Source organism: Chelonia mydas, chromosome 12, assembly GCF_015237465.2.
Source record: "Chelonia mydas isolate rCheMyd1 chromosome 12, rCheMyd1.pri.v2, whole genome shotgun sequence".
Lineage (NCBI taxonomy): Eukaryota > Metazoa > Chordata > Testudines > Cheloniidae > Chelonia > Chelonia mydas.
The window spans coordinates 42030617-42055464 of record NC_051252.2 but is presented as its reverse complement, the minus strand read 5'-3'; the positions used below and the strand labels follow the sequence as shown (position 1 = coordinate 42055464).

Below are 24848 nucleotides of genomic sequence, written 5' to 3'. Positions count from 1 at the left end.
TGTGTTTGCGACTTCTTGCTTCTCTATGGCACCCATGCTCCTTTGGGCATTTGGATGCAGGTCTCCTCTTCTTGTACAAGGTGATCTGGAGGCTGATGATGCAAGTGTAAGTAAGTGGCAAGAGCCTGCTAGTAAACATGGCTTATGATCAGTGTCTATGTTCAAACCCTTCTGCGCTGAATATCCAGTTCCTACAGCCATTCCTCTGGGCTAGCCCTGATCAGCAGCAAAGCCTAATCCCTAATCATAGAATCATAGACTTCAAGGTCAGAAGGGACCATTATGATCATCTAGTCTGACCTCCTGCACAACGCAGGCCACAGAATCTCACCCAACAACTCCTGTAACAAACCCCTAACTTATGTCTGAGCTATTGAAGTCCTCAGATCATGGTTTAAAGACTTCAAGGTGCAGACAATCCTCCAGCAAGTGACCCGTGCCCCACGCTGCAGAGGAAGGCGAAAACCCCCCAGGGCCTCTGCCAATCTGCCCTGGGGGAAAATTCCTTCCTGACCCCAAATATGGCAATCAGCTAAATCCTGAGCATGTGGGCATGTCTCACCAGCCAGACACCTGAGAAAGAATTTTCTGTAGTAACTCAGATCCCACCCCATCTAACATCCCATCACAGGCCATTGGGACTATTGCTAGTAGTCGAAGATCAATTAATTGCCAAAATTAGGCTATCCCATCATACCATCTCCTCCATAAACTTATCAAGCTTTGTCTTGAAGCCAGATATGTCTTTTGCCCCCACTGCTTCCCTTGGAAGGCTGTTCCAGAACTTCACTCGTCTGATGGTTAGAAACCTTCGTCTAATTTCAAGTCTAAACTTCCTGATGGCCAGTTTATATCCATTTGTTCTTGTGTCCACATTGGTACTGAGCTTAAATAATTCTTCTCCCTCCATGGTATTTATCTCTCTGATATCCCTCTAATGCACTGTGGGGCAGCAGGAATAACATTTGAAGGGCAAACATCACAGTTCTTGGGGCTGGTAAAGGAGTAAAAAGGGATAGCGGGAAGAACAGAGGGAGGAGATCTGAGCCAACAGCAAAGGAAGAACTAAACAAGACAACACAGGACAAAGTGTATCTGACAAGGCCCAGAGACGAAGTGCTTGCTCCTGGAAGTCAGCCCCCACAATGACACATGATGGGGCAACTGAAGGTAAGAAAATAACAATTTTGGCAGGATGTGACACCCATGATTGGTGCAAACTGTTGAGAAAGCTTTGAGAAGGATTAAATGCTTGTTGCAGCTAACGCTCAGCCTCCCAAATAGTTTCGGTTGCTTGCAACTCTCCAAACAATGCTCATAATTGGTTCCCAGGCATCGATCACTGTTGTATCTGCAGCACCTAATACAAAATTAAGGGACACTGTCAAATTAGTTTCTTTACGTTTACTCAATAAATTAAAATCCTGTTTCTGGGAAAGCCCCTTTTAAATGCTGTGGCTGGATCTTTTCTTATTTTAAAGTTAGATTTCAAGCACACAAGGGACCATTATGATTATTTCATCTGACCAGCTGCATAATGCAGGCCAAAGAATTTATCCCCCCATGATTCCTGTGACAGGGACAGTTCTGGTTGAGTGAGAGTATGTGTTTTAGAAAAACATCAGTCTTGCTGGAAAGACCTCAAATGATGAAGACTCCACCATATCCTTTGGTAAACTGTTCCATTGGTTAATCCCACTCGCTGTTAATTTGTGCCTTATCTCTAGTCCAAGTTGGTCTAGCTTCGATTTCTAACCACTGGGTGTTTATACTGCTCTCTGCCAGGTTAAAGAGCCCTCTAGTATCAGGAATGTTCTCTGCATGTAGGTATTTACACACCAATTTCAAGTCACCTCTTAACCACCTCTTGGATAAGCGAAATTGAACTTCTTAAGACTCGCTGTAAGGCAGTTTTTTGCAGACCTCAGATCATTCTTGCAGCTCATTTCTGAGCCCTTTCCAACTTGTCAGGATAGCCTACACGAGTCTAACTGATGCTATATGCCATGGGTAATGACACCTCCCTCTTTCTACTGGATATTTTCTGCTTATACATCTGTGTGTTGTATATTGCTCTCTTGGCCACTGAATTTCCCTGGAACTTTCTGTTCAGTTGGTTTTCACCATGACTCTTCAGTCCTTTTCGGAGTCTCTGCTTTATAGATACAGTCCCACATCCTGGATATGTGACCTACATTCTTGTTCCTAGAAGTTTGACCTTGCATTGGGCTGTATTAAAACGCATGTTTGAGTAAGCCTAGATTCCCGAGTGATCCAGATAGTATTGTAGAATTGGTTTGTCCTTATTGTTTACCACTCTGCCAATCTTTGTGTCATCCATAAACTTCACCAGCAATGATTTTATTTAGTTCTTCCAGATCACCGAGAGAGTAAGCATGGGCCCAAGCTATTGTCATAACTCCTGGACTGGTGAGACTCACTCCTCCACAGACTTCCTGTATGATCTTGTGCAAGTCACTTTGTTTCTCAGTCCCCTTCTGTACAAAGGGGATAATCCCACTGCCCTACTTCAGAGGTGTTTGTGAAACTAAATACCCTGAAGCCTGGAAAGTATTCAGATACTACAATGATGGAGGCTATATAAGTATCACAGATAAAGACAATGGGTAGCATTGGGCCAAGGATAGATTGCTGGGGTTCCTTCTAGAAGCATTTGAAAATAGATTCCCCCACGCCTCCTCCCGCCCCCCCAACACACAGATTTTGTCTCTTGCTGAGTCCTGACCCTGCAATGACTCAACATGTGGAACGTTCTGCTCCAAGGAGTCCTGCTGAAGCCAGGCTGCTTAGCCTGGAACATTGGACTGGTGCACAAGCAAGTCAGTCCTTGCAGCATCAGGGCCTTGATGTTTGAGTCTTTTCGGCAAGGAAGAGTGAGCCCAGACTAAAACATCTTAAAAACGGGGTCTCTTTTTCACTCACTAGGTCCTGTTGCAGTAATTGAGGGTGTTATGTGTAGCTACAGTGGGTACAAAATGTTCAGCTAGATGTGACTTTCAAGTTGATGCCTCTTTAAGACTCATCAAATTTGTCCATATAGGAGCCTGCTCTTTACCATTGCTACAATCACCTGCAGTTGCTTGAGGTTTTTGCTGTTCTGGGGAGCAGCGGTGGGGTTTGTAGAATGCACTAAAGGGGTATGGGCTTTTCACCTTCAACATTACAAAAAGGTCAATTTATTGGAAAAGTTTTGAGGAAAACCAGTTTTGCCCTCTGAGCTGAGGCTGAAAGTCTTTCTGACTATTGTGTAGTCATCCTTTTTTTCCCCTGGTGTCACATTATTGACTTGAACTGGGACCATATAGAACATGGTTGCAACCAAGGTCCCATAGTGGCACCAAATCTTGTATAAAGGGGGTCAAATAAGGTGTCTAAGACAAGGTTACGGTTGGCTGGTTATGATTATGTGATCTGTGTGCCTGTATCATTTTTGTATTTAAAGTTATAAGTATTACCTCTATACTGTCTGTATTTCAAACTTGTGCTATGCTTCTGGGTGACACCCCAGACAAGTTGGTGTCAGCTCTGCCTAGCCTGCTGGGTGGCGCATTGAGGACCATCAGCGACACAAATGACCCATTGAGAGAAGGCAAACTCGCCTTGTGACTCCACAAGGCATGCAGGGACCTGCCTATGGACAGAACTCTGAAGTGTTTCCAGGCCATGGGATGGGCAGCTTGTCTTTGAGACAAAGAAAGCAGAGACCACATGGCAAGAGAGTATACAAAGCTGCTGCAGCTCCTCCATCTGGTCTTCAATCCTGTGTCTGGCCTCTGGAGGGACTTTGCTACACTGAAGCTTTGAACCAAGGACTGAATGACCCATCCCAGCTGTGAGTGTTCTCCAGAGACTTGATTTGAACCTGCAGTTTATTCCATCACTGCTGCAAGCCTGAACCAAGAACTTTGCCATCACTGTATGTCATTGATTCCATTGAACCAATCCTAGCTCTCATCTTTATCTTTTTCCTTTTATGAATAAACCTTTAGATTTTAGATTCTAAAGGATTGGCAACAGCGTGATTTGTGGGTAAGATCCGATTTGTATATTGACCTGGGTCTGGGGCTTGGTCCTTTGGGATCAAGAGAACCTTTTCTCTTTTACTGAGGTGTTGGTTTTCATAACCATTCGTTTCCATAACAAGTGGCACTGGTGGTGATACAGGGAAACTGGAGTGTCTAAGGGAATTGCTTGTGTGACTTGTGGTTAGCCAGTGGGGTAGAACCAAAGTCCTCTCTGTCTGGCTGGGTTGGTTTGCCTTAGAGGTGGAAAACCCCAGCCTTGGGCTGTGACTGCCCTGTTTCAAGCAATGCACCAACTCTTTAAAAAACAAACTGTATTAACCAGGCTAAGGAATCAGGGGTGAGAAAACGGTCACGCTTGTAACTCTTCTTTTAGCTCAACTGTGGCTCCATTTATGCAACTTCTACATTTTCATTTACAAAAATCGCAGTTTTTGTTGCAAAGAGATGATATAACGGGGTGGCCAAGCTGACCCCCCAAGCTGCATGCGGCAATCTCCAGAAGTTCAAGAGTCCGGGCTTGCCTGCCAGGCTCGAGTCTTCTGCTGAAGGCCTGAGCCCAGCAAGTACGCCCTGCAGGCCTGAACCCCAAAACCTCCTTCCCTGCAGAGGCAATGCGTGGGAGGGGAATGTATGGTCACGTGCCCACTGTTAAGGAAAAGTTAGCACATGTGACTCCATTTTGGGTTGGGGCCCAGCATTGTTTAAATGCCAGCTCATCATACACCAGGAGGAGTGATCCTTAGATACTGAATCCCTGTGAAAATCCTCCTCCTTGTCTCCAGCCTGCCTTGACTCCCAGTATCTGGTTTTTGTCAGTCTCTAACTCCCTGTCTCTTGGCCTTGATGTGAGGCCTCCCATCCTGATACTAAAGGTTACTGATGCATGGCTTTAGGACCATGCTGTGTAATTAACATACTGATATAGCACGAGGAATGCACCAGGCAGGAATAGGTGGTAGATAAGACAAGGGTTTGTTTATTGGCTAAGGTTTCCGATGCACGAGCGCAACATGCTTTGCTAAAAAGTATATAACCTTTGTATAATCTGTATTCAGGGTCCCCTTCTGGCTAGCAGGGGGGCACCACGCTCGAGCGTAATAAACTTAGTGTCTTTTGGGAACTCTGCAGTTGTGGACTTTATGTGCCTCAGCCTAGATTTGAACTGTGCATGACCTATCAGGTATAATTCGCAGCAGCTGTGTGCATGTCCTCTCAGGTGTAATTCGTAACACCACCCAAGATGTTTGCCAGGGTTTCCTGGCCCTGCTCTGTCATGTGCTGCCGGGTCCTTCCTGCATGGCAGCTGCTGAGCCAGCAAGACGGGAGTTGCAGCCCTGGGGAGAGGCCAGGCAGTGGCAAACAGCTGCGAGGTGCAGGGAGCACTGCTGCTTTTACTGTTGCCTCTCCTCAGGGAGCTAAAGCAGCGGACTCTCCTTGCAGCTCCCAGCTGTTTGCCACTGCCCGTTCATGCAGAGCTAACACCTGAGAGCTACAGGAAGGTGCCCTGGAGGGTAAAAGGGGGTGTGTACCTGGGAGATGACTCAAGCTGGGGGGGGGGGGCAAAGTTGTTTCTCCCCCCCACCCTAACAGCAAGCACTAGTCGTCCTCTGGCTGACGCTCCTAGCCCCACCAAAAGCCCTGAGCTCCCCCCTCCCAGGCTGATAAGTGGAGAATGATAGGGGGAGGGGGGGCTCCGTGAGCTGCATTTTAACTGTAAAAGAGCCACGTGTGGCTCGGAGAGCTGCGGTTTGGCTACCCCTGCAATATAACCTAAAGTACATAAGAATAAGAACATAAGAACGGCCCTACTGGGTCAGACCAATGTTCCATCCAGCCCAGTATCCTGCCTGCCGACAGGGGCCAGAGCCAGGTGCCCCAGAGGGAGTGAACAGACCAGGTCATCATCAAGTGATCCATCTCCTGTCATCCATTCCCAGCTCCTGGCAAAAAGAGGCTAGGGCCACCCTCCCTGCCAGAACTAGGCACAGTAACACTAAAACAGATACACAAGGGTTTTACCATCTGCGCCTCTGCTTTAATGTGGTACGTTTCCCGGTGCAGCCCAAGATGACTTTAGCCTTTGTAGTTGGTGCACATCAGCGTTTAGCTCTATCTCTGCCCACTCTCAGCATCACTGCTCCTCATTTTCTTCCTCCTGTGGTGTCCCTGAGTTTGATTATTTTTTCTATGATAAATCTCATTTAATTATTTCCTGCCCATGTTCCTCGTCTCCAAAAGGGCACAGAGCGATTCTCTGCCCTCTGTGGCAGCTACACATTTAGCATGTTTTCCACTAAAGTTGGTAAAGATTCAGAAGGAATCATTTGTACAATGTGCCTGGCTAATTGTGTAACTCTTTATTTTGCCGAAACAAGATGACGAATGACTCCACGTTAATGGTGCTGCGAGGCTACTGGGAAAAGTGAGCATCTTGTGAAATAAAGAAAAATGCTAGCAGAAAATAATACAAAGACGTGGTGGTGCTCCCCTAAAGTCACATGGTCTCATGGATGAAGCCCAGGGTTAGGAAGCAGGAGGTCCTCAGCTCAGTTCCTACCCCTGCTACTGACTGGCCTCAGTCTGCACCTACAGCACTTCACAGACCTTAATCAGGCCCATTTTACAGATGGGGAAAGTGTGGTGCAGAGGTGAGGTGACCTGTCCATGGTCACAGCATGTCAGTGTCAGAACCAGGGCTGGAAGCCAAGTCTCACGTTTAGGTCCTAGCCTGGTCCTCTGGAGCAGAGCATCACCTCGAAGGTGGTACCTCATCTGTGCAACAGGAGCCTCCACTATTACCCTGAAGTTTCCACCGTGCTGCATGTCTGTCAGCTTCTCCAAGGCCACCCCTAGGCAAGGTACAGCCTCCTAACTCCTCCCCCAACCCTCTTCCCGGTCCACAAGCAAGATCCCCTCCACTCTTGCCATGCTGCTTACAGCGAAGCAGGTTACCTGTGGTTGTTCCCTTTCCCCACCCTGTCTCCGAGGCTGTCTGCTTAGAACGAGTTCCTAGGAGCCAGAATGGTCTCTTCTGCTAGTATGTCATGAGTGCTACTGGAACCAAAGGGCAGTCACAACACTACTGGGGTTAGTGCGGCTACAGCCCCTAGCCCAGAAGGTTGGTGGTATCCCGTCCTTTTTACAGACCCAAGGGTGAATGACTTGCTCTGTGCTGTGGCCGAACAAAGTCCTCTATCCCAGTACTCATGCTGCTAGAGATGCCCCCTCTAGCCGGACGGATTTTGGGATGGGAACGGAGGCCCAGGCTGCCCGCCCTTTGGGAAAGGCTTTCCACCTGCAGAAAGGAACTGCAGCAGCCAGCTACGCCACAAGGGTCCAAGCACAGGAGGAAGCAACAGGCATGGAAGGTGACTCATTACACATAAAATTAATTTATTTTCCCTCTGTTTATCGGCTGTGGCTTGGCCACTGGAGCAGACTGTATCCCGACAGCCCGCTCTCACCAGTGCTGCCTGAGCAGAAGCCTCCCAGCTCCATTCCCACGTGCAGGAGCAGCCCAGATCTGCCTTTTGTGAGGGGGCGGGGCAGGAAGGGTCAGTCAGGTGCCAGGTGAGCCTCCCTCTGGGGAGCGGCAGCAGCAAGGCTGCTGGCGCCCAGTGGGCTGCGTGGAGCCGCAGTGGTGGCTGGGCTACAGCCTAGTGCAGCGTGCTGTTGCTCTGCTCCTCAAAGGCCATCTTGCCCAGGAGTTGGCTTTCCAGCTCCACATTGCTCACTGGCAGCTGGAAGAAGTTCATCTCGGCTGCCAAAGCAGCCATGGCAGAGGGGTCCTGGCCAAACTGGGCCCGAAGCATCATGTCCATTTTCTCCAGGCGCCGCTTGAGCCTCTTGGCCTCGCGCTCCCGGATGAGCCGAGCCTGCCGCTTCTCCGGGGTCTCATTAGCGCGTTTCAGCCTCATGGCCTCCCGGTCCCTCTGTAGCCGCCTCGCCCGCTGTTCATCTGTCTCTTGCATGCGCTGCAGGCGCTTAGCCTCTCGATCCCGCATGCGCCTCACCTCCCGCTCCTCTGGTGTCTCATTGTCCCGCCGGCTCTTCTTAGCCGTGCGCTCCCGCTCCAGGCGCTGAAGCCGCACTTCTAGTGGCTCGTTCTGCCGGCGAAGCGCCCACTTGCGCACGCCAGGAGCCTGTGCCTCCAGCAGCTTGCGATAGGCAGCACAGTTGTTGCACACTAGGAGGATGCCCGCAGGATACACGGGGGCGTTAAAGGCAATGTCCTTCTCCTCAGCACCAGAAGGGCCCTCGCTGTGCGGGGTGGGCAAGGAATCTGCACTAAGCACCTCCGGCAGTTTCTCACTGGAAAGCAGAAAGAACAGACTCAAGGATCTCCTTCTGACACTGTGTGCCCTGCAAGGAGCCCACCGCATAGGGGAGAGGCAATGGCCCAGCCACTAACAGCCCACGATGGTGGTGTGCATCAAGGGCTTCGGTGATGTTAACATACCTAGACATATTTGCCAGGAACACCCACGTAAAGGGTGCGGGGGCAATGTCAGCAAAGAATTAAGGCTGGGGAGATTGAATTCAGGAATTACCCAGTTAGCCGCTCAGATGCTCCAGCCCTGGCACCTTTGGATTTCATGCTTCAGTTGTAATTCTACTGAACAGCTCATCCACCAGAGCCAGGGCTACCTGAATCCAGAGCCTCACAGCCACCTGCCCTGCCCGGAGACTCAGTGCCCACGAAGCTTCCTCCAGGAAGGACAAAGGGCAGGGGGCAGCATGGGACAGAGCTTGGCTTTAGTGCTCCACCCCACACTGGAATTTCTAGAGTACAGGAAACAACACTGCTTTCCTGTAACTGGAAATCCCAGTGGGCTCTGCATGGCTTGGTCTAGGACTTAGGGAGCCAGTCCTAGACAGCATGGTCAGGGAGTTCTCTGGGTCTGCCTGTGGTGAAGGACAGCTGGAAGTAGCTCCCTTGGGGAATAGTTCCAGCTCTCCCACAAGGGCAGGGTGGCAGTAGTTCATGTTTTACTCCAGTCTCCAAAGGCTGAGGTGATCAGTCCGGTGGCTTCACCTGAAGCAGCCCTGCTAATTGTGACTCTCGGGGCCTGAGGTGTCTGCATGCAACCCCAACCGAAAGCGGGAGGAAAGTCTCACCCGTTGAATGTGGCATGGCTGGTGAAGCGCGCCCCACACACTGCACAGTTTGATAGTTGGTCCTCTGAGTGGATCAGGAGGTGTCGTCCCAGGGACCCAGGGGAGCTGAGGGCTCTGCCACACACTGGACACATGTAGCTCTTGGCACTGACCACAGCTGCAGTGTGCTGCAAAACAAGCCTTAGGTTTTCAGTGACCAAACTGCTCAGAAAGCCTGCTCTGCCTATTAAATGCTCAGTGGGTATGGAGAAATCTTTCAGCTCCTCCCCATTGTTTGTTACTTGGCTCACCCCTGTTGCTATCACCAGAACCTTTGTCTGTAGGTTCCCGGGCAAAGCCCAAGCACCTTGAGAATGAACTGCAGTACTAGGCATGTTGGTTATGGGAGATGAAGCATGTTTACAGCTGCATGTTGGTGCATGGTGAGGCAGTCAGGGCTCAGGCCCTTAGAGCAGAAGGGCCTGGACCAAGTCCACTTGCAGTGTTCACTGCTGCAGCTGAGGGAGCACTTCCTCTGTGTAAAGCGTGATCGAGCTAACTTAGGGAAGGTGCCTGCAAACGTGTGCACGCAAAACCAGCCTCACTGTAAACGGCAACTGGGAACTGAGACTGGGTTAAAATGAACGGCCTACAGAAGGGGTGACTTTTTTCAATCATACCAAAGGGGCTGCCCTTGATGGCTGCTGGTTTGGGGCGGAAAAGTGTTTCATTACTAGTTGTACAAACCCTAACTTGGCAGAGGATGAGGGCTGAGACCACGGCTCTGGGAGGCCCCAGCAAGGGCTGGCCTGATGCAGAGCTGCAGCTCTCTCTGTGAAAGAGCAACTGTTTAGATAGGTGGGACCCATGACAGGACTGGCTAGGACTGGCCATGACAGGACTGGCCCCAGTGCACACTGCAAAGCAGTTTCTGTGCCTAGTTTGAAAACAGCTGGAGATTCCCAACCGGGGCTGAAATGAGCTGAGGTCAGCCCCTGGAGTTGTGAGACGGGGTGTGGCAGAGAGGCTCACGTTCCAGAGCGCTCGGCTAATTCTTCACCCACTATTCTGGTTTGCAGTGTCTACAGTCACCTTCAATTACTTTCCAGCTGGAAATGCGTCTTTGCTTCTGACAAAATCAGAATCAGGATAACCCTGCAGCCCCTCCTCCAGTGTCAAGTCTGAACTTGGGGCCAGCAAAGGGCTCCTCCAGGTCTTTCTATCACTTCAGTTCCTTTCACCCCGAGAGAGGGCTGAGCCCTGGTTATCTGAGTTCATATGGAAGATGTCTCCTGGGAAAGACATCTCCTACCTGGTACACGTGAGCAATGAGCTGCTCTCTGCTTCCACATTCCAGCTGGCAGAGTGGGCACTGCGACAGTCCCAGCATGGGTGCTGTATTCAAATCCTCAATCACCTAAGAACAAGGAGATGCCAATTCAGTAGGAGTCAGGAAAAGAGATTTCCTTCTCGGAGCCCACCCCACTCTTTTGTGGACTGCAGCAGGACCCTACGTAAACCCTTCTGCCTCACCTCACCTCACCGCCTGCACAGCTCAGACAACAGGCCCGACCTCACGGCATTCTGACCCGGGTCCTTGGCAGTGGGGGACTAGTCCCAGCTCCTCTGTACAAACAGGAGGAAAAAGCTGACCCCATGCAGAGCTTCCATAGCCCACAAGGCAGAAGAGTCAGAAGCGCCATGGAATCCACAGGTTTCTTGTGGACATTGCATAGTGTCGGCTTTTTCCTCCTGTTTGCATGGAGGAGGCATTGGAATAGTTCCCGCACTGCCAAGGACCCAGCTGGTACAAGGCAGAAAAGTTGGACATGGAAGACACTTGGGACTGGCTGAGAAGGTGAGCGAGGTAATATCCTCACCCACCCTCTCTCTTTAATATTCTGGGACCCACACGGCTATAACTACACTGCATGGGTCTGGGCAGCAATCAACAGCTCAGAGAAGGGTGGATGGAAATGGATCAGAGAGAGAGGAGAGTGGGGATGGGAGCAGCTGAGGACCCTGTCCAGTGCCATGTCTGAGAGTGGCTCAGTTGAGCAGATGTAGCTTAGCTTCCCTCTGCCACCCCTTCTGTCCCCTACCCCAGAGCAGCTGCTCCTGGCAGTCCGAGAGCTCCCCAGAACCAGTATCCTACATGGCTTGGCCTGTGTTTGGAGATGGCAAGATACATAGCACCACTCCCCATAAAGAAAACGGAGCCAGACCTGACTAGGTTCCCAAGCGCCTCCATGCTGGGGAGGCGCCAAAACATACTACAAGGGAGTGAAGTGCTTGCCTCACTTTCTCCAGTCCGTTGGTTTCCAGCTACAGGCTGCTCTGCGTTTTCTAATTCCTTTTTCACTTTCACCATTGTGCCATCCTCCTCAGAAGTGTGAGAAGAGACTTCATCCTGCGTGGTCTCCTCTTCCTCACCATCGCTGTCACCTGGAACACACAAACCAATCACTCAAGGCCCTACGCAGCACCTTAAGGCCAACCCCTAAAACAGTCAATAGGTACAGGACTCATCAAAGTGTACACACACACCCTGCACCCTCTAACCATCACACAGTCAGTCTCCTCCATCCATTACCCGAAGGTGCCGAACTCACTGCTGCTGGAGTCTTGATCCTGCAACTGGTGAATTGTCGGCCGCTGGTCTCCAAAGGCTCCAGGGAAGTCACTTTTCATCATGGCCTGGCGGGCTTGCTCCTCCAGCCCTGCGAAGACTTGCTCCCCTGGCAGCCACAAAGACAGAACAGTCAGAGGGCTGCGTTTCCATAGCACTCACTCTTCAGCATGTTCTCCCAGGAGCTACATTCAGGCACCGAGCTGCTCAGATACAAGAGTCCCCACCTCTTATCAGCCTCAAGCAAGAATCTTCTGAAAAGTCTGCGTTGTCCTGCCCCATGGCACCAACACCCTTCTTAGCATGGGGCTAATTGTTAGAAGCTGGTAGTGACAAACTCCTGACCCCAGCCACCCCTCCCCACCAAAAACACACTGCGCCCTGCTCATCCTCTCCCTACATCCCCTGCCTGGCACACGGGAGCCAGCAGAAACCCTCTTCTATCCCAAGATATGCTCACGCCACAGCCAGATGGGACCGACAGGGTCTGCTTTCACCATATGGCCACACTGCCAGCAGGGGTGACTGATGTAAAGAATTGGTTTTTAATCTTGTTTTGTATTTATAATTAGGTTTTTTTTTAAAAAAAGGTTGATTCTCATTGGTTGGTAACCATTAAAACATGTTGATTTGCAGCTAAATGTAGCTGTTCCCCTAGATTCCGCAGGTTTCTGCTAAGCAGCAGGCTGTGCTATATTTACATATATTTAAGCAATTATACAGCTTAGTCAGATTCTTAATGGTTACATGTTTTATATTTTGTTGGCAAATGGTAAGTGCTACATTTCTTGGATGATCTGTTTTCCTGGTGAGCTGTGTCAAGCTGCATTTGGAAATTGGAATTCAATTAAAAATGCACAGACTCAGCATTGTGACGCCGTACGTCCAGGGGGATTATTTTGGGGAAGCGCTGTGGCTTGTGTTATGCTGGTGGTAAGACTCCTTGAGCACCAGGGTCCCCTCTGGCGTTGGACTCTAAGACCATTGTTTCTCATTAGCTAAACAGAACTCCTTGAAACGTGTTGGATACACTGGGAAAAATGAATTTATCAAACTCTGTTTTGCATCTCCACTGGGTCTATGAAAGGCTGTATTAGTGGCAGTTAGGGCAGTGACCTGACTGGGGCCCAGAGCCACGAAAGCACTTACATGCCTAAGCCTCAGCGGGAGCTGCCCAAGTGCCAGGTTTGGCTCTATTGCGATCCACAAAACTCCCATCAAACTCTGTAGGTGCCTAAACTCACTTGGCACCAAAGTTTCTGCCTCGGGGCATGTGCACTGCTGTCTCCCACTAGACTTCTGGGTGCCTGTCTCACATCCAAGTCCCAGGGCATTCCATGAACCAGGGGAAGAGAAAGGATTTGCACAGGGCTCTGCCACCTCTCCAGAGAGCACTCTCACCGCTGAGCTATGGGCTATTCTGATGTGGGGCTGACTTGGTCACCACTGCAGATAAATACTCCAGCAAGACCATGGGGATGACACTGGAGCCCAGTAGTTAAGCCATCTGCCTGAGAGCTAGCAGACCCTGGGCCACTCCCCCTGCGCCGATCACTCCTTCAGTATTTCTCTTCTACCTGCCTACATTTTGTGTGACACCATGAGGTGCCTACCTCATTCCCACAAGAAACCCCTTCAGCACCTACACTGCCTGGCTGCAGGGGTCTGTTCATGGCTCGCTAGCTGCAGCCTGGGCTTAGGCACCTTTCTCCAAAGAGGGATGGGGGGCTTAGCACACACCCTTGGCACATCTCCCTTTGGCTCCCTTAGGCGGCCCCCTGCCTGGTGTGCTGGCTTCCGTGGTTCCCGTTCTTAGGCCTCTCTTGGCCCATGGATTGTATAGAGGCCCCAGCTCCTAACTCAGCTCTACGGATCTCAGCGTTGGTCCTGTGCAGCGTGACACTGAGTGTTGCAACCTCTCTGTCCCATTGTGAATCCCACCCATGGCACCTCCCTGCCACGACACTAATGGTAGCTAGGCACCTAAATACCTTGAGGATCTGGGCATCTGGCCTTCAAGATTTCAGAACCAGTAGCTCTCACCCACTCACACCTCATTTTTATTCATCGACTAGATGAGGAAAACAAACTTTCCTGCCAGTTCAACTCCTAGGTGGTGCTCAACTTTGAAGTAACCAGTCACTGAACTGAACTAGCTGAATAAACTGAAATGAAGAAAATATTCGCTGCACCTGTAGATGAGGCTGCTGCTGTCAAAAGCTGGTTTAGCATTAGACTCTGGTTCCCCATGCTTAGCCAGCCACTCCTACCAGTTCAGTGATAACTTTTCTTAACACTTCGGCAGCAAACTGATACCACTTGAATGTTTTTTATTTAATTTAAATTATTTGAGTAGATTATTGTAAGTTTAGGCCTCAGTATAGGTTATCTTAATTAAAATAGGGTTATTTTTTAAAAGAAAAGCTCTATTTAAATGCAAAATCTAACAAAAATAATAATTTTTCTAAACAAAGGATTGATTTTTATCCACCCTGATTATCTGACAAAAAACATGAAAAATGGAGTTAAGGTTGAGATTGCATATCAGTAACTTAGAGTAAAAGATGTTACAATAATGTTGTAATTAGCCCCAAACCAGGCACTATAAACTCAGACGTTTAGAGTTAGGGTTACATATAAAAGAACACCAACCATGGTAAGGTCTGGAAATGCACAAGCAGAGTCCAGACACAACTTTAACTTTGCCCTGCAGTGACCCTATGCAATAATCAGACCATTCTGATAAGTGCCTTTTAGTGCTTGAGATCACACATAAGATTAAATCAGTGGCTCTCAACCTTTCTTGACTACTCTACCCCTTTCAGGAGTCTGATTTGTCTTGCATACCCCCCAAGTTTCACACACTTAAAAACTACGTGTTTACAAAATCAGACATAAAAATACAAAAGTGTCACAGCACACTGCCACTGAAAAACTGCTGACTTTCTCATTTTTACCATATAATGATAAAATAAATGGAATGGAATATAAATATTGTACTTACATTTCAGTGTATAGTATGCAGAGCAGTATAAACAAGTCATTGTCTGTATGAAAATTTAGTTTGTACTGTTTTCGCTTGTGCTTTTTATGTCGCCTGTTGTAAAACTAGGCAAATATCTAGATGAGTTAAACCTCTGCATACTCCCAGGGGTACACATACCCCTGGCTGAGAACCAGTGGATCAAACTGATTGATTGTTAAAGACACATGACATTTTCTCTTGTTTATCCCCCTTCATAGTGTCACTAGGGGGCAGAGTTAAGGTTATTTGGGTACCATACGTGTGCATTTCCAAAGCTTAACATGTTTAGCTGTCTCTTAAATTTAACCCAAAGTCTGAATTTCCTGGGTTTTTAATGCCTGATTTTGGGGTAATTACAACATCCCTGTATATGTATTTTACCCTAAATTACTGACATCCACCATAACATGAGACCTTAGCTTCATTTTAATCTAGCTTTTGTCAGTGAATTTCTTTGTTAAATTATTAAAAAGTCCCAAACAACAAAAATGCTACCATGGAATATTTCTAATGATTTGAAGTTGTTTTTTTTCTAATTAACCTATCAGGCCAGATTTATGGGTGTGCTCTGGCTGCTTCACACCACTATGGAGCAGTGCAAAGCAGCTGGGGCATAGTGGCCGGTTAAGCTGCATTTACAGCTTCTTTGCATTGTCAGAGCAGCACAAAGCAGCTGGAGTGCATACCCTAGTGTTCCTCCCAATCTTGTTTGCTACATTATCCTATCCACACATGCCAAATTCACCTTCCCTGCTGTCCGCCACATTCCCCTGCACATGCCCCCTCACCCCATCTCCTGTGTTTTCCTGTCCTCATTAGTTCTCTCTCCTAGCCTCTCAGCTGAGTAGATTTGATGCAACACGTAGCTTTTGAAAACAAGTAATTAGTACTGTCATTCTTTGCTGTTATTATTTGTACCTGAAAAATTCTCCTGCTGAAAAACTCATACACAGTTCCCTCTTTCAAAATGGCCTGTTCTCAATAGGACTCAGAGCACTGGCTGCCCTTAGCAAATATGGTCACTGCCATCATTTGTTCCCAATGGAAGTGAAACCAAGCTGCCCTCCAGGAAAATGGCGACTCCCCATACTATCAGGAGGCAAAAATGCTAGGCAGTGGAAGGCATTCGTGCTGAGGGCAGCCCCACTGAGAGCAATGGGGGATACACTTCTCCAAATGGCCAGTATCTTAATTGAGGGCATGTCATGGCCTTAGTCCTACTGAGGATAGGAGATGGCAGCAATGCTGACATAGGGCAGTTCTTTGATTCATCAGCCTCTTTGGACGGAGTACATCAATCCCACACAAAAACTACTCATTGCACCAGACCATTCTTCACCTCTCTGCCAATCGTGTGCAGATTTCAGATTTTGGAGAAGATGCACTGTACATAACAAAGAAATTTAATCCCTGATTTAAGTGCAAAACTCACTTTGAATCTGAAGCTATGGCTGGTACCTCCATAGTTAAACTTCACTGGGATAGCCACCAGCACAAGTATCGATGACACAACACATCCATATTAGGCATGCTGTTTCACTTAGTTTTGTCCCCCATCCACACTTGCCCTGCCTTCTCACTACCTATCCCACAGTTCCTGGCATGCTTGAAGCCGTGACTTGTGAGAGTTCAAAAAGCCTTCAGAAATTTCAGGGGAATTATGGGAAAGGTCAAATTCCCATAATCCCCTTGTAAATTCCCAAAAGCCTCTGGTTGCCAGCATAATTTCCTAATTCTTTTGTCAGAAATGGAGCCGAAGCTGCATGCTCAACAAGGAAGGTTTCTCCTGGAGCTTTTGGAAAGCAATTCCTAGGTGTGTGAGGCAAGGTAGCAAAGGATATTGTGGTGGGGCCTGCGTCTGAAATCAGCAGTTCCCAGTCACACACACCCTCACCCAGTGGATGATTCCAAATAGTGCTGGAGAATGATTTCCATTGGGTGCAGTGCTGCTTCTGTCCTTTTGGGTCCCGATCTCAGCCTCAGACTGGCAGAACCAAGGTACGAGAGACCTGAGGCAAGCAGCAAAGAACAGAGAATTTCAGTACCGTGTGGGGAGCTGGTTCCAACAGATTATGAGCATAAGATCCTCATTCTCCTGTGGTAAATTGCTCTCCTGGATTATTACTAGTGAGCACGGAACCATTCTAGACTCGTATGTCTGTGGTATGCAGTAAGGGTATGAGAGCAAAGTAGAGAATGTGCCAGAGATCACTAAAGGAGTCAGGTAATTAGGGTTCCTATTCCTATAATCTGGCACTATTGATGAGATATGTCCCTCCCAGTCTAGTCCATGGGGATGCGGGCCTTACCTTGGGTTCCTGAACATGTATGTAATGTGACTGGCCCAATGTGTGACATCAGGATTATCCAAAGCACAGGACTTTGCAGGAGTGTGCAGAGGGAGACTCTTCCTATGAATAATATCAACCTCAGTCTCCAGGAGTGTTGTCGTGCTAATAGTTGTCTGCTGGCTTTTTGCAGATCACATGTGAAACTAGGGTGGTTACTTCCAGGAGCAGTGGAGGAAGCACCACTCCCAGCTGGACACACTGGCTGCCATGCTGAGGAAGTCATGGCAGTGCTGCATGCGCTCAGCATTCTGCCCACATCACACAATCCAGGAGCACATGCATCCTAAGTGCCTGTGTGGAACTGGGCATAGGGAATTCAATGTTACGCTGCTTTTTTAGACCCCCCATTAAGTGCCTACCCTATTACACTGACCTAGCCTCTCAGGGGACTGATGGAGAAGTGCACTATTGGGGTACTGATAGGCCAGACGCACCAGTCAAAGGACTTGTGATGTGGTGGTAGTGGGATTTTCCTCTCATTGTTTGTGCGCGTTCATATAGCTCCTGCATTGGTGGTGTTGCACTCCCTTTGGCAAAGGAGCACAAGGAGTGGCTTGTGAGGATAAAGGACAGTATGCTTGGTATTGAAATCACAGATGCTTTTCCACAACTTTATTAAATACAAACAAGGCTGCAGGTCTGCTGCAATACCAAAACAAGTCACCAGAGTTACACCACAACCGGCTAGAGAGAGCATGCTGAGATTCCTGATAGTGCCTCTCTTTTGGGCTCCAGTTCTCCTTTCCACAGTCTTGTAAAGGAATGGGGTGCCTGAGAATGGCTGTGGTGGTATGGGGCTGGGCAGGAGGGGAAGGCACAGCTGCTAAAACCAGATGGTGTCAACATGGCAGGCAGTTTTTCCTGAGCCCTGTCCCTCTGGGACTCTGCCTCCTCCATTCACATCTCTCGCTCTCTGGAAAAAAGCCTTACATGAGTCCCCTGTCCTGTTCAGCCTACACGAGTTCTGAGATGAGCCTCTTTAAATACTTGTACAAGTTCAAGGAGGGACCAGAGTCTCTGTTCACACAGGTCTTCTCCACACTTCCTTTTCCAGGATCTGAAACTTGCCCAAACAAGGATGGGCAGGTGCATTAGCTCCCCAGTGAGCATGTCCATGGCTGTGAGGGCACTGAAATGAAAAAAAAGAAAGGGAAGTTAATAACCACAGCAATAGCTCATCTAGCTCTCCTAGTATCAAGGGATTTGGTACAAGTAACAATTTATGTTCAGTTTGAAACTGAAAGTAAGCTTTCTTCCTCCACCCAGAGATGTTAAAGATACAGCAGAATTCACACACCACTAATAAGAATATGGGTGGGTGGGGAGGGAGGATTAACGAGATCAAGGGAATGGGGCCAGGAGGTGGTCTTTGGAATTCAGCTAGCAAAGATTACTTATTGCAGAACCTCAAAAGCATCATTTTGCAAAGGGTCCTGGGCACAAAAAGAAAAGTAACATATGAGCAGGAGGAAAAGATGAGCTCTGTAGCAGAATTGTTGGCATGGATGAGAAGGGTGACTTGTCTGAATGGAGGGAGGCTGAGCTTCAGGGGGCAGCTATGTCTACCACAACGCTTGATTGCAAGGTTGGTGACGTCTGGGAAAGGTTTTCAGATATAAATCCTGAAGATTGGGAGAAAATAAAGGCTAAACTGAACTACCACGGTATTCCCACTGGATTTAAAGAATTGCACTGCATATCGCAAATCAGCAGGGAACAGGCACTGTACCTACAGAACCCTAACATCATGGCCGGTATTATTTTTGCATCACTTTGCAAGGTAGGATTGTTTTTCATGCATTAAATGGCAGAACAGGATGATATTAGAATCATGTATTAATCAGTTGCTGTAGTCCTAAAGGAGGGGCAGCAATACAATGAAATGTAAATGCAATGACCATAGTACTTGATATGTGACTACTTGAAGCAACATTCTCACTTTTATTGTGGTTTCTGTGCTCTTCTGAAGTTTTCCCCCTGCTATTCTACCCATTTGAGTGCAGCCATGCAACCGAGTATTTCTGTGCTAACTGGGAAGAGCAGACAATATAGCTAATCCTGGTCTTCCAATGAGAGGGTGCCACACTTGAGGAATAACGGCGGACTGAACTGGGCAGGCAAAGGAGGGACTTGCAGCTGCCAAATGTCCCAGTGTGGCTGAGTGAGGGGAGAATATGGACTAGTGGAGTGGGGAAGAGGTGAACACTTCTGCCCTCTTGTGAGCTTGTATCTGCCCATTTACAATTATTAATCGCGGTGTTCAGAACATTATAGAAAACTCTTCTCCAGCCCCCAACCTGCAAAAATCAGACCCCGGTGGTAGATAGTACAATAAAATGCTGCATACCTGTGGCCCAATTCCTCCTCCTCCCAAACCATCTCTGTCCCCAGGAAGAGATCCCAGTAATACGTCTGTCGTCTCCCATTCTGACTCCTCATACTGCCAGTTCACTCAGTTCTTGGAACTGATGCTCCTTGTCCGTCACAAGTGCTCTGGGCTCTCCACAGGCTGGGTGGATGGGTGAGTCCCAACAGTTCAGTGCCGCTCATTATAAAAGGGGTGAGTTTTCCATCCTGAGCTGGAGACTGTTATTGTCCTGGGTCATGTTGCATAGGCCTTTCAGTCCCTTTTTCTTCTTGTGGCATCACTTGCTTCTCCTGGTGATGCCTACGTCAAACAGCTGCTCAGATACCTGGTCATACATTAACGTGTTGTGTGTGAAGAAGTTCAATTGGTACCAGAGCGTCTCTCCCTAGATGGATACCAGAGCCTGTATGTTAGCTTCACACCAGCTGGCAGCATGTTCATATGATGGTCTCCTCTGAGACATGCTGGTGATAGAATCAGATATTGCAAAAATAGGAGATCTTGTTCAGTGTGAAAATAGTGCACAACTGAACTCCAGTGTGTGCAGTGCTATACAAATTACTAGCTTCTGAATAACTTCACACCTGTGCAGTGGAGTGCAGCAAAACAGACCAGACAGGCCAACTAAGCACTGTGGGACAGGAGGGGGAAGGTTATTTGTACTGTGAAAGCTGTTATGTCACTGATCTCATCCACTGATCTCCCTTGACATGTGCTCAAAGCAAATCTAACCCAAGTAATAGCTGTAAGGCCTGTGCACTGGGTACGTGGATGCGAAGTGTGTTACAGGCATGCTAGGAGAGACCACACAGTGGTTAGTGCCCCAAATTTCTCTTGTGAAAACAAGGCCCAAGAGTTAGTGCACTGGGCGGCAAGTCACAGATATACTCTGCCCAGTCTCAAACCAAACACAGAGGAGTAGGAATCAGAGAGCACAAATCACAAGGCAGCTGCCAAAAATCACCACTAGCACCCCCGGCAATGCCACCAGGGAAGGCTTCTCCTGCTCCCATGCCTATCTTGGGCTCTTGGTGTTTTCCAAATCCCAGTCTCAGGGTCCCTGTTACAATCTCCCCAAACACACCTGCTGGCTGTGCAGAGAGCAGCATGTGTAGAGTTCTTTCTATTGCCTCAACCATACAAAAGGACAGCAGAGAGAAACACACAAATGCACGCAAGGTGGTAGCATCAGCCAAGAGGGGCATTTGGTAGGACTGTTCTAGCTGCAGCATTCTGCTCTCAGTCCTGCATTCCCACCAGTCACTCCATTCTTAGCAAGGACTCGACCCTCTCATCCCCCCGCCTTCACAGTTCTCGTAGGAGATACACGAGTCGATGAGCTCCGTCGAGGCCACCAACTATCATTCTGGGTGGGTGACAGAGCATCGCCACTCCCCCCACTCTGATGCAGTCATGCAGAAACAGGCTGGAGCTGTGCAGTGCCCCCTTTGTCACTGGAAGTTTGTATGTCTGTCTCCTAGCTCCCGTGATGGCTCACTACGTGTCTGCCTACAGTCAGTGCTGACGCACACACTGACTGCAACGGTAATCAAATGCTGGGTGCTTGACATTGCTCGAGAAACACAGGGTGATCTCTCAGCTAACAGGGAGCGTAATCTAGGCAGTATCTAACAACCCAACCCACCTCATCACCACTACTGCAGGGAGGGAAACTGAGGCACAGAGAGACTAAGCCCTTGCCTTCACATACTGCAGTGGCGCCACTGTAGCGCCTTAGTGAAGATTCCCCTACACTGATAGGAGAGCTCCTCCCCTTGGCGTCGTGAATCCCCTCCCTGAGAGATGGTGGCTATGTCAAAGGGAGAAGCTCTCCCACAACCTAGTGTTACAGGGGAGGTTAGGTTGGTATCACTACCTCGCCCCGGGGGGGGTGTGTGTGGATTTTTCACACCTCTGAGAGACATAGTTATACCGATATAGGTCAGTAGTGCCAACCTGGCCTGAGTGACTTGTCCACCCAGGAGGTCCTGGCACCAAGCCCAAAATTTCCTTCACTGCCCAAAATGCCAACCGAGCCCAAAGGCCAAACACCACATTTCCTAGGGCACTTTCATCTGTGAAATGAGAAGACTAAGTGCGGCTGGCACCCCCTACACAAACACATCTACTCAAGCGTGCTGCCTGTCCATGCCTAGCCTTGCCACGGCATGCCAGAGAGCGGCCAGTGCCCGAATCCCCCACTCACAGAGCACAATTGCCCCGTTCTGACCATGCCAACTCCACACCCCTGCCCCCAATCTGTACATGTTGCCGCTGCCGGCCCCCACCCCGACTCCAGCGAAACGCGACCAGGCAAGACTGCTGTCAGAGCGTGGGGCACAATACTCACAATGAACTTTATTAGGAGTGGTCTGTTTCCGACGGGACATGTTTCCCTGGCCCAGGAGCAGAGGGGTCCTTCCCTCGGCGGAGGGCTCACCTGAGGAGGAGGAGAAGAAGGGTCACACAAACCCACTGAACCCCTCGAAGTCCCCGGCCAAACTCACTCAGGCGGCTGGGCTCTGCCCCTGGCCTTCCACGTGAACCCGAGAGCAAGGGTCACCCCGCTGTGCACACAGAGTTCATCCTGCCCGGCTGGAAGCCGTCCCACCGGCACCGTGACCGACCCAGCCCAGCAAGGCCCGGCACACCTGACCCTGCTCACCGGGACAAGCAGCAGCAATCCCTCCCCGCCGCAGCAACACCCAGGGAACCAGCCCATCACCCCCCCAGCGACACAGACAGAACCGGCCCAGCGCTCCCCTGCGCCCCGCCCGCCCCAGCGACACAGACAGAACCGGCCCAGCGCCCCCCCCCCAGCGACACAGACAGAACCGGCCCAGCGCCCCCCCCCCAGCGACACAGACAGAACCGGCCCAGCGCTCCCCTGCGCCCCCCCCCAGCGACACAGACAGAACCGGGCCAGCGCTCCCCTGCGCCCCCCCCCCAGCGACACAGACAGAACCGGCCCAGCGCCCCCCCCCAGCGACACAGACAGAACCGGCCCAGCGCCCGCCCCCCCCCCAGCGACACAGACAGAACCGGCCCAGCGCTCCCCTGCGCCCCCCCCCCCCAGCGACACAGACAGAACCGGGCCAGCGCTCCCCTGCGCCCCCCCCCCAGCGACACAGACAGAACCGGCCCAGCGCCCCCCCCCCAGCGACACAGACAGAACCGGCCCAGCGCTCCCCTGCGCCCCGCCCCCCCCAGCGACACAGACAGAACCGGCCCAGCACCCCCCCCCCAGCGACACAGACAGAACCGGGCCAGCGCTCCCCTGCGCCCCCCCCCCCAGCGACACAGACAGAACTGGCCCAGCGCCCCCCCCCAGCGACACAGACAGAACCGGCCCAGCGCTCCCCTGCGCCCCGCCCCCCCCAGCGACACAGACAGAACCGGCCCAGCGCCCCCCCCCCCCAGCGACACAGACAGAACCGGCCCAGCGCCCCCCTGCGCCCTCCGCCCCCCAGCGACACAGACAGAACCGGCCCAGCGCCCCCCTGCGCCCCCTCCCCCAGCAACACAGACAGAACCGGCCCAGCGCCCCCCCCCAGCGACACAGACAGAACCGGCCCAGCGCCCCCCTGCGCCCCCCCCCCAGCGACACAGACAGAACCGGCCCAGCACCGCCCCCCAGCGACACAGACAGAACCGGCCCAGCGCCCCCCTCCGCCCCCCCCCCCCCAGCGACACAGACAGAACCGGCCCAGCGCCCCCCCCCCAGCGACACAGACAGAACCGGCCCAGCACCCCCCCACAGCGACACAGACAGAACCGGCCCAGCGCCCCCCTGCGCCCCCCCCCCAGCGACACAGACAGAACCGGCCCAGCACCCCCCCCCCAGCGACACAGACAGAACCGGCCCAGCGCCCCCTGCGCCCTCCGCCCCCCAGCGACACAGACAGAACCGGCCCAGCGCTCCCCTCCGCCCCCCCCCCCCAGCGACACAGACAGAACCGGCCCAGCGCCCCCCCCCCAGTGACACAGACAGAACCGGCCCAGCGCCCCCCTGCGCCCCCCCCCCCAGCGACACAGACAGAACCGGCCCCGCGCCCCCCCCAGCGACACAGACAGAACCGGCCCCGCGCCCCCCTGCGCCCCCCCCAGCGACACAGACAGAACCGGCCCAGCGCCCCCCTGCGCCCCCCCCAGCGACACAGACAGAACCGGCCCCGCGCCCCCCTGCGCCCCCCCCAGCGACACAGACAGAACCGGCCCCGCGCCCCCCTGCGCCCCCCCCCCAGCGACACAGACAGAACCGGCCCCGCGCCCCCCTGCGCCCCCCCCCAGCGACACAGACAGAACCGGCCCCGCGCCCCCCTGCGCCCCCCCCCCAGCGACACAGACAGAACCGGCCCCGCACCCCCCTGCGCCCCCCCCAGCGACACAGACAGAACCGGCCCCGCGCCCCCCTGCGCCCCCCCCAGCGACACAGACAGAACCGGCCCCGCGCCCCCCCCAGCGACACAGACAGAACCGGCCCCGCGCCCCCCTGCGCCCCCCCCAGCGACACAGACAGAACCGGCCCCGCGCCCCCCCCAGCGACACAGACAGAACCGGCCCCGCGCCCCCCTGCGCCCCCCCCAGCGACACAGACAGAACCGGCCCCGCGCCCCCCTGCGCCCCCCCCAGCGACACAGACAGAACCGGCCCCGCGCCCCCCCCAGCGACACAGACAGAACCGGCCCCGCGCCCCCCTGCGCCCCCCCCAGCGACACAGACAGAACCGGCCCCGCGCCCCCCCGGGCTCTTACCGGCTCCAGCGCTGGGCCGGGCGGGGCTGCGGACAGACAAAGGGGCCGCCGGACAGACAGACGGAGCGAAGATGGCGGCAGCGCGGGAGCGCGCCGCTAGTGCACGGGGGCTGCCGGGGGCGCGCGGGGCCAAGAGCGTCAGCAGCCCCCCCCCGGCAGCCCCCCCCCCGAGTACCCCCCGCCCAGGGACCCCCGTCCCGTCACAGCCCCGCCTGGGCACTCCCCACCCGCCTGCCCCCACGAACCCCACCCCTCATGTACCCCCCCGTCCGGGTACCCCCCCCCAGACCCCCATGTATCGCCTTCTGTCCCCCACCACTTCACCCCCAACCTTCCCCAGCCCTGCACCCGCCCTTCGTACCCCCACCCATACACTCCCCCCCCATGGACTCCCAACCCTCCTCCCTTCACAGCCCCACCTGGGCACTCCCCACCCATGTGCCCCCCACCCATGTAGCCTCACCCTTCATAGTCCCCCGTATCCTTTTATGTCCCCCACCTTCTCACCCCACCCACATACCCCCATCTGTGGATTCCCTGCCCATGTACCCTCCACCCACCCCTTCATAGCCCCCCTT

The 24848-nt window shown here is 51.9% G+C and overlaps 1 protein-coding gene across 1 annotated transcript; it reads right to left on the bottom strand.

Annotated features, from left to right (window-relative positions):
- Positions 1 to 7422: 7422 nt before the first annotated feature.
- ZNF821 (zinc finger protein 821) lies at positions 7423 to 24390 on the bottom strand. The gene is given in 9 exon segments (XM_043526351.1): positions 7423 to 8357; positions 9165 to 9331; positions 10456 to 10560; positions 11440 to 11588; positions 11756 to 11881; positions 16692 to 16761; positions 16763 to 16806; positions 21867 to 21956; positions 24271 to 24390. Coding segments are annotated over 8 exon segments (1356 nt in total). The 5' UTR covers positions 21907 to 21956; positions 24271 to 24390; the 3' UTR covers positions 7423 to 7702.
- Between the last annotated feature and the right edge of the window lie 458 nt (positions 24391 to 24848).